The sequence below is a fragment of the Rhincodon typus genome, chromosome 7, assembly GCF_021869965.1.
Source record: "Rhincodon typus isolate 14 chromosome 7, sRhiTyp1.1, whole genome shotgun sequence".
Classification (NCBI taxonomy): Eukaryota; Metazoa; Chordata; class Chondrichthyes; order Orectolobiformes; family Rhincodontidae; genus Rhincodon; species Rhincodon typus.
Window position 1 is genome coordinate 16942474 of NC_063338.1, and position 12803 is coordinate 16955276.

Here is a 12803-nt window from a genome sequence, read left to right on the forward strand (position 1 = left end):
TCACTGTATAATACTGGGGTACAGTACTGGTGGGGGCAGGTCTGTCATTGTATAATACTGGGTTACAGTACTGGTGGGGGCAAGTCTGTCACTGTACAACAGTGGGGTATAGTACTGGTGGAGGCAGGTCTGTCACTGTGTAACAATGGGTTACAGTACTGGTGGGGACAGGTGTGTCAAGGTAACCAACTTTGTCTGGAAAGGAGAGGGAGATGGACAGTGAGAGAGGCAGAGACAGGGGTGTACTGTAACAGAAAGATAGGGAAATTTTGGGTGTGAGGAAACTGGTGAAATGTATGCAAGCAGCAGAAAGCAGATGGTGAAAGGAAGATTGACTGAAAGAGAAGAGCAAGAAGAGTCAGAGGAGTGAGTGAGTGTTGGAAAAAGGGAAAGAGATGGAAAGCTGAGAGGCAGTGAAAAAGAGAGAGGTAGGTAATCTGAAGTAGGTATTGTGTTATGATACTTTATTCCCATTTCTAAGTAATTAGAATGACCGAGGTCCCTTCAATTTACAGACAAGAGCCTAGCCCTGAGCCTGTGGAAGGAGTTTGAGAATAATGACAGATTAATAAGCAGGTATTGAGATGGCAAACTGTTGATTATCCAGAGGCAGCTTGGCCTCAGGAAGGACAGACCAGTTCTGCTGTCAGTACTGGGGTAAGGAGGTGGGATGGATGAGGGTAAGGCAGCAGATGCAATCAGCTGGGTTTCAGCAAGGGATTAGATAGAGTGCCACACTATTAGAGCACATGACCAATAGAGTTTTGCGAGACAAGGGCGTGAAGGGACAAAGTGGGTGGATAGGGCCACTTTGCAGCATGGTATCATTAAATGTTGAAACAGGCTTCATGGGATGAATGTCCTCCTTCTGTTCCTTTGTAGAGGATGGTGTGTGGGGAGGTGTCAGTTGGTAATTGATCACCACTTGGAGGGTCCCTGGGCTGGCTGCTGCTTAGAATTCATGTAATGTGACCAAGAGGTTGAAATACCTTCCTCTGATTGTAGGTGGCTCCAATTTGGGTGCACGCCCTCAGGATTCTTCATAGTATTTATAGCTCTGGAGAATTTGGACCCAGGAACATTGTGGTCTCAAAGAAAAAAGAACAGAATTTAAATTTTCCAAAAGAAAATAAGGAATTATTTTAATTACAGGATTTTGGTTAGCATTTTGTCACAGTCTACTAAATTTCTCCTGCCACTATAAAGCTGAAAAGATTTATGTGTGCAAATTTTCAGGCATCTCTGCCCCTGCACTCCCTTTCAAATGGTACCATTTAGTTTCAGTTGCACTGATGTGAATCTAGCTGGAATGCAGCATTAACTGAGAATCATTTACTTTTATACAGGCAAGATAAAACAAGGTGGTGTTGACTTCCACAGTCAAAATACTGAAATGAAGCCTGAGCAGCAAGTGAGAGCACATCACTTATCCCCATTGTTTACATTTGTTGAGTCTTTTCTATTTTGTTTCATTACATTATTTTCATCAGATTCTAAGCCTTAAAAATGTTAACCTCCAGCTGGAGGGAACTGGAATGCAATAGAGTGAAGGATAGGCGATGTTCGTTTTTTAAAACTCTATTAGTCTCCCGAAATATTAGAAATAATGGCTGTAGAAGGGATGAGTCAAGAATTACCAGAGTGATGCTGGGGCTAAAGGGCATTTATTAGGAGTTCAAACGCTATTGAGGCTGGGCTTTAATTGTGAAAACCAAGACCATCTTAGTGTGCGACTACTGCTCAATAGAGGAGAACATCTGGGATAGGCTGCAGTTGGTAAACATTCCCTTCATGTCTCACAGACTTTTTTTCTCTTTAACAGACTCTGGGCAGGTACAAAATGGAGGTCAACCAGGGGGCAATGCTATCATATTTTACAGCAGCAACTTCAAAGCAATGCCAGAACACCAAAGAACGCTAGCAGATGCAGGTAATTATTGGAATCATTGACCTGTGCCTACACCTTTCCAGCTCTATCCCTAGTAGTGACACTTGAATTTGTATCATAATCAACCCAACTTGTGTTTCCACAGAGTGGCTCATCAGTGTCTTCAGTTGCCATTGGTTTGAGGTGACTATTCAAGAACATCTCAGCTGCAGAGATGAGCAACACAACGAATCATTACCGGGAAATGGATCACAGGCTGTACGATTGCTTTGTTTGTCGTACTCTGACCCAATGACAGAAAGGCAAGGTATGTGGCACCAATGGTCAGAATGTTGGCTTTACCACAAATTCACAATGCCAAACTGTCTGGCAGATACTGAAGCTCTTGTTCATTCAGACAAGCCAGAGAACCAAGAGCCAGGACAGTATTGGATTAAACTGACTAAAACAAGGAGTGATCTGGAGGAGGGTAGTGAGATTAATTTAGAAATGGGTATAGATTCTAATAGAGAAATTAAAATAAGCCTGAATATGGATTATAATATGGGGATTAAGATAGAACATGATACTGTTTCTAAATGGGCGATCAAAATATTTAAGTATATAGATTCTAAAAAGGAAATAAATGTAGAGAAGGACAAAGGTTCTAAATGGGAGATCAAAATAGAAAAATATATAAATTTCAAAAGGGACATAAAGATAGAGAAGGATATAGATTCTAAAACAATCAATGATGAGGATGTGGATTCAAATAGACAAATAATGATACAGCTGTATATGGATTCTTCTAAGGGGATTCAGATAGAACATAATGTAGATTCTAAATGGGAGGTCAAAATAGATATACACATAAACTTTAAAAAGGACATAAAGATAGAGAATGATATAGATTCTAAAATGATCAAGAGTGACAAAGGTGTGAATTCTAATCGAGAAATTAAAATACAGCCCAATATGGATTCTAATAGGGGGATTATGTTAGAACAGAATATAGATTCTAAATGGGAGATCAAAATAAAAAAGTATATAGATTCTAAAATGGAAATAAAGATAGAAAGGGGTATAGATTCTAAAACAATCAGGATTGACAAGGATGTGGATTCTAACGGAGAAATTAAGATAGGGCTGAATACAGATTCTAATAGGAGGATTCAGATAAAACAGAATATAGATTCTAAATGGGAGATCAAAATAGAAACGTATATAGATTCTAAAAGGGACATAAAGACAGAGAAGGATATAGATTCTATAACGATCAGGATTGACAAGGATGTGGATTCTAATGGAGAAATTAAGAAAGGGCTGAATATAAATTCTAACGGGAGATTCAGATAAAACAGAATATAGATTCTAAATGGGAGATCAAAATAGAAACGTATATAGATTCTAAAAAGAACATAAAGGTAGATAAGGATATAGATTCTAAAATGAACAGGATTGACAAGGATGTGGATTCTAACAGAGAAATTACAATACGACTGAATATGCATTCTAATAGGGGGATTCAGATAGAACATAACATAGCTTCTAAATGGGAGGTCAAAGTTGATATGTACATAAACTTTAAAAAGGGCATAAAGGTAGAGAATGATATAGATTCTGAAATGATCAGGAGTGACAAAGGTGTGAATTCTAATCGAGAAATTAAGATATCGCTCATAATGGATTCTAATAGGGGGTTTAAGATAGAGCAGAATATAGACTCTAAATGGGAGGTCAAAATAGATACATACATAAACTTTAAAAAGGACATGAAGATAGAGAATGATTTAGATTTTAAAATGATCAGGATTGAAAAGGATGTCGATTCTAATGGAGGAATTAGGATATGGCTTATAATGGATTCTAATAGGGGGATTCAGATAAAACAGAATATAGATTCTAAATGGGAGATCAAAATAGAGGCACAAATACATTTTATAATGGACATAACGAAAGAGAAGGATACAGTTTTTGACAAGGTTGTGGATTCTAATGCAGAAATTAAGATACAGCTGAATATGGATTCTGATGGGGAGATTAAGACAGAACAGAATATAGATTCTAAACAGGGGATCAAAATAGAAATGTTAATAGATTCTAAAAGGGACATAAAGATAGAGAAGGATATAGATTCTAAAATGATCAGGATTGACAAGGATGTGGATTCTAACAGAGAAATTATGATACGACTGAATATGGATTCTAACAGGAAGTTCAAGATAGAGCAGATTATAGATTCTAAATGGGAGAACAAAATAGATTTATTTATAAACTTTGAAAAGGACATAAAAATAGAGAAGGATATAGATTCTAAAAAGATCAGGATTGTCAAAGGTGTGAATTCTAATAGAGAAATTACGATACAGCTCATAATGGATTCTAATAGGTGGTTTCAAATCTAATAGAATATGGATTCTAAATGGGAGATCGAAAAGAAAATGATGTAGATTCTAAAATGGAAATAAAGATAGAGAAGGACATAGATTCTAAATGAGTGATCAAAATGGGGATAAATGTGTAGATTTTAAAAGTAAGATAATGATAAAGAAGAAGATAGATTCTAAAAAGATCAGCATTGACAAAACGGTGGATTCTAATGGAGGAATTAAGATAGGGCTGAATATGGATTCTAATGGGGGATTAAGATAGAAAAGAATATAAATTATAAATGAGACAAATTATAAAATAGAGGTATATCTAAGTTTTAAAAGGGACATGAAGAGAGAAATTCTAAAAAGTTCAGGTTTGACAAGGATATAGATTATAAAAAATAGATCGGGATTGAGAAGTGAAAGTGCAGGATTGGGAACTGAAAGTGTAGAATTTGGCTTTTGTGTGTCTGTTAGGACAGCAGTTATTGGTGAAACATACAACAGTGGTAAGACAACTACAACCTTACCTGAAAGCCCAAATTATACAAGAAGCTCATCTCAATCTTTACAAATAACAATGGGATGCTAGGTCGAAGTAATCTGCTAAATCCCATATTCTAAACAAATGAACAGTAAGGTGGGAGGGGATGTATTTTTAATCCTAGGCATTCCAAAAGCATAAACTATAGCACAGGATCACCTCATTAAGAAACAGAGACAGCTCTAAACAATATCCATTCACCTCTGTAAATCTTTTATGCAAAATAAACATAAAATCTTGCTGTCTCTGGAAAATGTCTTTGTGATCCAATTTTTTTATTCATTTGTGGGATGTGGACATTGCGGGCAGGCCAGCATTTATTGCCCATCCCTAATTGCTCTTGAGAAGGTGGCAGTGAACTACCTTGAACTGTTGCAGTCCACTTGCTGTGGGTCAACTCACTAGGGAGGGAGTTCTGAGATTTTGACCCAGTGACAGTAAAGGAATGCCAATATATTCCCAAGTCAGGATGGCTTAGAGGGGAACTTGCAGGTGGTGGTGTTCCTATTTATCTGCTGCCCTTGTCCTCCTCGATGGAAGTGGTCATCTGTTTGGAAGGTATTATCTGGGGACCTTTGGTCAATTTCTGCTGTACATCTTGCACTGCTGCTTCTGAGCATCGGTGGTAGACGGAGTGGATGTTTGTGGATGTGATGCCTGTCAAGCGGGCTGCATTGTCTTGGACGGTGTCAAGTTTTTTGAGTGTTGTTTGAGCTGCACACATCCAGACTAGTGGGGATTATTCCATCAAGCTCCTGACTTGTGCCTTGTAGATGATGGACAGGCTTTGGGCAGTCAGGAGATGAGTTACTCACCACCGTATTCCTAGCCTCTGACCTGCTGATGTAGCCACTGTGTTTATGTAGTGAGTCCAGTTGAGTTTCTAGTCAATGGTAACCCCAAAGACATTTTTAGTGGGGGATTCAGTGATGGTAACACAATTGAATGTCAAGGGGCATTAGTTAGATTTTCTTTTATTGGTGATGATCATTACCTGGCATTTGTGTGGCGCAAATATTACTTGCTACTTGTCAGCCCAAACCTGGATATTGTCCAGAACTTGTTGCATTTGAACATGGACTGTTTCAGTATCTGAGGAGTCATGAATGGTGCTGAACATTGTGCAATCATCAGCGAACATCCCCACTTTGACTTTATGATGGAGGGAAGGTCATTGATGAAGCAGCTGGAGATGGTTGGGCCTAGGTCACTACCTTGAGGACATCCTGCAGAGACATCCTGGAGCTGAAATGACTGACCTCCAACAACCACAACCATCTTCCTATATGCCAGGTATGACTCTAACCAGTGGAAAGTTTGTCCCCAGATTCTCATTGATTCCAGTTTTGCTAGGGCTTCTTGACGCCGCACTCGGTTGAATGTGGCCTTGATGTTAAGGGCTGTCACCCTCACATCACCCCTGGAGTTCAGTTCTTTTGAATCAGGGTTAAATGAGGTCAGGAGCTGTATGGCCTGGTGGAGCCCAAACTGGGCGTCACTGAGCAGGCGCTGCTTGATAGCACTCTTGATGATACCTTCCATTACTTTACTGATGATTGGGAGTACACTTAAGGGGCTGTAATTGGCCAGGTTGGATTTGTCCTGGCTTTTTGTGTATAGGACAAATAATTTTCCACATTGTCGGGTAGATGCCAGTGTTGTAACTGTACTGGAATAGCTTGGCTAGCAGAACAGCAAGTTCTGGAGCACAAGTCTTCAGTACTATTGCCAGAATGTTGTCAGGGCCCATAGCCTTTGCAGTATCCAGTGCCTCCACTGTATTACCAAAATATTATTGAAAAATAGCACAATTATCAGCCACTGGAGGCTATTGTGCTGTGGCCTTTGTCTATGTCATGCTGATAGTTGTTACTGATAATAAAGCGTATATAAAATGTGCTCATTTTGAACCTGGATGGATAAGTGCCTGGATTGCCCAGCATTGGCTACCCGCGTGCATGCAAAATAAAACCACTTGAACATTGCATCTGGACTCTGACTGGCAAAGTTTTACAATTGGCCTCGTTGGCAAGATACAAAGGACACTGGACACCAACAGGGAAAAAGGACAAATCACTGTGTGAATACACTTTTATTCGTAATAAATTCAACTCCTTCCTATCCAGGAAGTGTCAAGCAATAGATCAAGTGGTGGTCATGGTGGGGTGGAATTAAGGTTCTACAATATAGAATTGTATTACAGATTGTTATCATTTCATTTGGTGTTAATCCCAAGTAACGGGTTTGGCCCAGGAGGACCCAGGTAAGTACTATACCACTGATGACAACTATATCCCAAACATCTAATCCAGAGATATCACATAGCGAGGAGCTCCGATAGGGATCTGAGGGACCCCTGACACCACATTTGGCCAAAAAATATTGATAGACAAAATGATAGAGAATGAGCGGAAATCTTTTGGTAAATAAAATATTGGCCAACAAATCCCAATATAAAGAGTTAGGACCGGCACGCCAGTTTTGCAGCATTAGAGCAGCCACCAGCAGTTCCTCTATATGCACAGATAACATAAATTGCAACAGGTTAGCAGTAGAGGCCTGTTGCCTTTGAGGAAGGAAGGGAAGCAGGTTGAGAGTCACCGCCACAATATCCAGTGGGCCCATGTAAAAGTGAGTATGTGCCCCCTCCCCAGTGCTCAGACGACTAGGCAAACCAGATCATGCAGCCACGTTGGTACAAAATTGATAACCGGCAACACAAAGACAAGGAGCCATAAGGGGAGAGTGTTTGGCAAAAATTGCAGGAAATGTGGCAATGCCGTGGGTCTCCATAACAGAGACATTCATGGATTAATCCAGATGAAATTACCGAAGGCCCATTGGAGACAATTGCAACAAGGGTATCAGGATGGAACTTGGAGGAATGATATCACTGTAAACTAGGCACAGCAGGATGGCTGATCTCTGCACCTTGAGAGCTGAAATAGGGAACTTTCAGCCTGAGTTCCATGGAATATAGGCACTGGAATAAAGCAAGAAAAGGGTAGGGGTACCTATGAATATGGCAATCGAATGTTTGACTCATGTTGTAACAACGTGGGAGTGGGCGTAGCATGAACAGAGATGATGCACAGATTCTTCAGTTGTATAAAGAATGGCTTTAGCATGGCCCAACGGGTAATATTAGACGCTGGGCTACTAAACAAAAACATGTACGATAACTACATCAGGAAAATTAAGATAAAAATGTTGACAGTGGAGGCTACAAATTCCACTGAGACAGTGGCTACTGCAATAGTTGCCATGAAACATAAGGTGTGCTATAATTAACACAGACAAAATGAGTGCAAAACCCCAATACAACTACCAATGCTACTGCAATTATTTTGGGCCAGGCCAGATGGAAAAAGACAGAAGGAGGGGCTGAGGGGAGGGGATCCTGACACAATATGGCAACACAAGATCCCAGTAGCATCTCAGTGAATCTGACAGATATGTCAGACTCCCAACCGATCAGTATCTTTGAGGAAACAGACCAAGAGAAAACCCCAAAAGTAATGTTGACATCCAGAGATGGAATCAATAGTTGTACACATGTAGCAGCAGTGTAAAATAGAGAAAGGCAGGACCCATTCTGCTTTAACTTGTCTCAAAAGTCTGTTGCATGCATCTGTGTCAAATGCCTTTTGGAATTCCACGTGTAACATCAACAGCATTGGCCTCATTAACACTCCACAACCCCCTGAAAAAGCTCCACCAATTTAGTCAGACTCAAGTTTCTCTTAACAAATCCATGATGGCTCTTCTAAATTAACTCACCCCAACCCCTGCCCCTGCCATATCTTAAGCTTTTAATTTAGTTAAACTTTCCTTACTTTAAACTTATTTTTGCACTGTTTATTACAAACAATAGAGATTAGCAGAAAGTAGGATTTTCTCACACTTACCACAGATCAGCTGTTTTTCCTGTGCCTATAAGTTCTTACTTTAATTATGCCAGATTAGGAGGCTCCATTTTTTTCAAAATTATAAGATTGAAACACAGTCCCGAACAATAGTTTCTTAACAAGCAATGAACTCATGACTTTGCTGTGATGTTACTGTTGTTCTGTTTATCTCTGATGAATGGCTCTGTGGATTCCACCCCTGTCTACCTCTGATCCGGAAGGTAATTTCACAACTATTCACAATCTATGTCAGTGACCTAAACGGGGCATTAAGTGTAACATTCACACCACACAAATGTCAGGCAATGACCATCTCCAATAAGAGACAATCTAATCACTGTCCTTTGACGTTCAATGGAGTTACTATCAGTGAATCCCACAATATTAACGTTCTGGGGATTACCACTGACTCAAAACTCAACTGGACTCACCACATAAACACAGTAGCTACTAGAATAGGTTAGAAGTTTGGAATACTGTAGCAAGTCACTCAATTCCTGCCTCCCCAATGCTGCCCATCATCTACAAGACACAAATCCTGAGTCTGATTGAATACTCCCTACTTCCCCAAATGAGTGCAGCTCCAACAACACTCAAAAAGCTTGACACCATCCGGGACAAAGCAGCCCAATTGATTGGCACTACATCCACAAACATCCACTCCCTCCACCACTGACACTCAGTAGCAGCAGTGTGTATTATCTGCAAGATGCACTACAGAAATTCACCAAAGACATCAACACCTCTACTTTCTCAGAAGGCTAAGGAAAACAGGCTCGTCTACAATGACTCTTGCCAATTTTTATAGATGCACCATACTAAGCATCCTATCCAGATGCATCACAGCTTGGTATGGCAACTGCTGTGCCCAAGACCACAAGAAATTACAGAGAGTTGTGAATGCAGCCCAGTCCATCGCGAAAACCAGCCTCCCTTCCATTCAGTCCATCTGCATTTCCTGCTGCCTCAGGAAAGCAGCCAACATAATCAATCACCAGGGTTATACGCTCTTCCACTATCTTCCATCGGGCAGAAGATACAAGAGTTTGAATACAGGTACTAACAGATTTAAGAACATCTTCTTCCCTACTGTTATCAGACTTATGAATGGACCTCTCATATATTAAAGCTTAATTTTCTCTGTGCCTTCTCTGCAGCTATAACACAATATTCTGCATTCTGTTTTATCACTCTGAGGTACTTATGTAAAGTGTGATTTATCTGGTTAGTGCACAATAAAATACTTTTCACTGTATCTCAGTACATGTGACAATAATAAATCAAATCAAAGATCTTCAGACAGCACCATCCAAACCCATGACCACTTCTTTTTAAAAAGGCCAAGGTCAGCAGATATATGGGACCACCACCATCTGCAAATTCCCCTCCAAGGCACTCATTATCAGATATATTGTCGTTTCTTCATTGTAACTGGGTCAACATCCTAGAATTCCCTACCGGCATTGTGGGCCTATCTACAGTACATGGACTGTTGCAATTCAAGAAGGCAGCTGACTCCCACCTTGTCAAGGGCACCTAGGGACAGGAAATAAATGCTGGCCTGCTGGCAACACCCATGTCCCACAAATGAATTTAAAAAATAATTTGCTGATAATATAAATCTAGGTAGGGAAGTCACACAGAGAGGATGCAGGATATTTGGATAGGTTAGTGGGTGAACAAGAAAGTTTCAGATACAGTTTGATGCAAGGAAGTGTGAAATTATCCACTTTAATACGAAGAATTTTTTTTAAAATTCCTTTTTAAGTAACAAATGAATAAATGCTGGTAATCAAGGGGATTTAGGTGTCTTCATATTGTTATAGGTTCCTGGGTGGGGTTTCCTAATTTGTATTGGCTCTATGTTGACTACCTCAAAATCAGATGCTCCTGGGTGAGGGAGGATGAAGTGGTTCTCTTTCATGCTTTACCCCCAAGCCCCACATTCAGTTGGTCACAACCCTGTCAGTTAAAAACAATCCTCTTCATTGTGAACGCCTTTATTCCAAGACCAAATTGATTTCGTTCACTTGATGCCCTTAAACTAATTCAAACAGAATAAAATCGATAGATTCGTTGGGTGAGTCCCTGGAGGCAAACAGCAGAAAATCTAGTCCTGTACCCAGTCATGGGGATACCCATAACCGTATGTCCTGATCGATGTTTTTGGGGTCCGGAGGAGCATTCCAGTGCCATGTGACTGTGATTGATACACTGACATCTTCAGCGGAGTCATGCCCAGGTTAGCCACCGCTTAGCAGAATATTTTGTCCTTGAAATCTGAGCCCTGATCCAACTGGATCTCAGTGGGCAGATCGTACCAGATGAAAAATTTGGTTAATTGCCTCATGACTGATTTTGCAGATATGCCTTTTGGGGGAACAACCTCTTGCAAACAGGTAGTCCGTAACGGTAAGTATATACTGGTAGCACTATTTTAGTTCAGGCAGGGAGTCCATACAGTTCACTAACACCTTGCTGAATGGTTCCCCAAAGCCAGCACATATAGTATATGTTGCAGGTCCTATTGCAGTTTGGATTTCCCAGGTGTGGCTGGTCTTACTACATTCTTACAGATCTGTGGTAAGTAGAAATGCTTTCTCGTGCATGCTTGAGTTGCCATTGCATCCAACTATTGGAATTTAATATACTAGCCACAATATTTCCCTACCATAGTTCAGCAGCATTGCTACCTGGTAGATCATTACCAATTCCTCATCTGCAGATCTGTGGCTAAGTCTGCATTTCCTCATCAACACTTTTAATATGGTAGTGTTGACAGACTGCTTCTGCCTTATTTTTAGTACATGTAGCCCTAGCTAGTGTTTTCAATAGTCAGTGAGCTTGTTGAGCAGTTCATTTTGAGATCGTTGGGTCTGCAGGTTACCTGAAACTATTTTGTTCTGTTTCCTTTTTGATAGTGGCTGTTTGGCTTCCACACTGAGAGTCTTTTTATTTTATTTGCACGCATAAAGGCTGCTCTCATGCTGTGACCTTCACAATGTACTAGACCACAGCAGCACATCAACCCAAACACACATACAGACTCAGGACTGCAGTTTGTTTATGAACCCTTTTTTTATATATTCTTGGAAGAATTAATCACAGGTATATCACACCCACAGAATGGAATATAGCCTACAGTAGATGTTTTCCTGCTGGTAATTAGATTGCCTTGCATTTTTGCATTTCGAAGTCTCCCTCCTTGAAGCTTCCCTGACAGCCCACAGCAGTTCACACAGGGGATCTTTTGGCAGTCAAAGAATTCCATTTTTAGAAATTATATTGTCAGAAGGCTTGGATTTTTTAAAAAAATGTCTTGTCCAAAAGTTCATTATGTCCATAAGTAATTTAGGGTTCTCATTCCATCAACATGATGGCACAAACTATAGAAAATTGACATGTATGTACAGGAAACAATTAGGAAAAAAAAACATTTTTATTGCAAAAGGAATGGAATAAGGAAGTTTTGCCACAATTATACAATTAATTTGAGAGAACAAACCTGGAATACGGTGTATGAGGTTATGATCTACTCTCACGCAGTTATGACAATACTATGGCTTTAAGAGGTCTATTTTGTTCTGTTTTTTTTTTGAGGAGAGGTTTTAAGACAGAGGTGCCAAGATATGTATTGAAAAGTCATAAACAGCTTGTGAGACCTTGGTTTCTTTTTTTTAAAAATAAAGTTGCGACAATAGAAGCAGCCTAAATGAGTGTGGTCAAGCTCTCTCAGAGCCAGGATTTTTAGTTTCTTAGCTATTCAGTAACAGCTGTTGCTACACTACTATTCCTGCTACTACAATATTTTTTTTCCCTCCAAGTTTTCTCTTGATGTTTTACCTTCTGGGCTGCTGGAGTTGCACGTGAGACAATCTGTTTTTCTGAATTTGCCTTTTGCCAAGGGTGTGTTTATGGGATGTTAATATATTGGAACAGTTAATTAGTAATAGTTACTCTATTATTTTGTTAAGCATTTTGATAGGAGTTACAACTAAGCCAATGTTTTATTTTATTTCTTTTGTTGTATTTTAACTAGTTTACGAATAAAGTGCACTTTGCTTCAAATCTGGTAGTTTGTGCAATTGAATTGCATCTGGAATGCAGCATCT

The 12803-nt window shown here is 39.8% G+C and overlaps 1 protein-coding gene across 3 annotated transcripts in view; it reads left to right on the plus strand.

The window, feature by feature from the left end:
* LOC109929744 (caspase-8-like) overlaps positions 1-2151 on the plus strand; it is a 10658-nt gene extending 8507 nt beyond the window's left edge. For all 3 annotated transcript variants that reach the window (XM_048599585.1, XM_020529319.2, XM_048599586.1), the window contains exons 5-6: positions 1823-1930; positions 2034-2151. In XM_048599585.1, the coding sequence (XP_048455542.1) occupies positions 1823-1921 (99 nt within the window). In that variant the 3' untranslated portion in view covers positions 1922-1930; positions 2034-2151. The remainder of the gene's footprint in view (positions 1-1822; positions 1931-2033) is intronic.
* The last annotated feature ends 10652 nt before the right edge of the window (positions 2152-12803 follow it).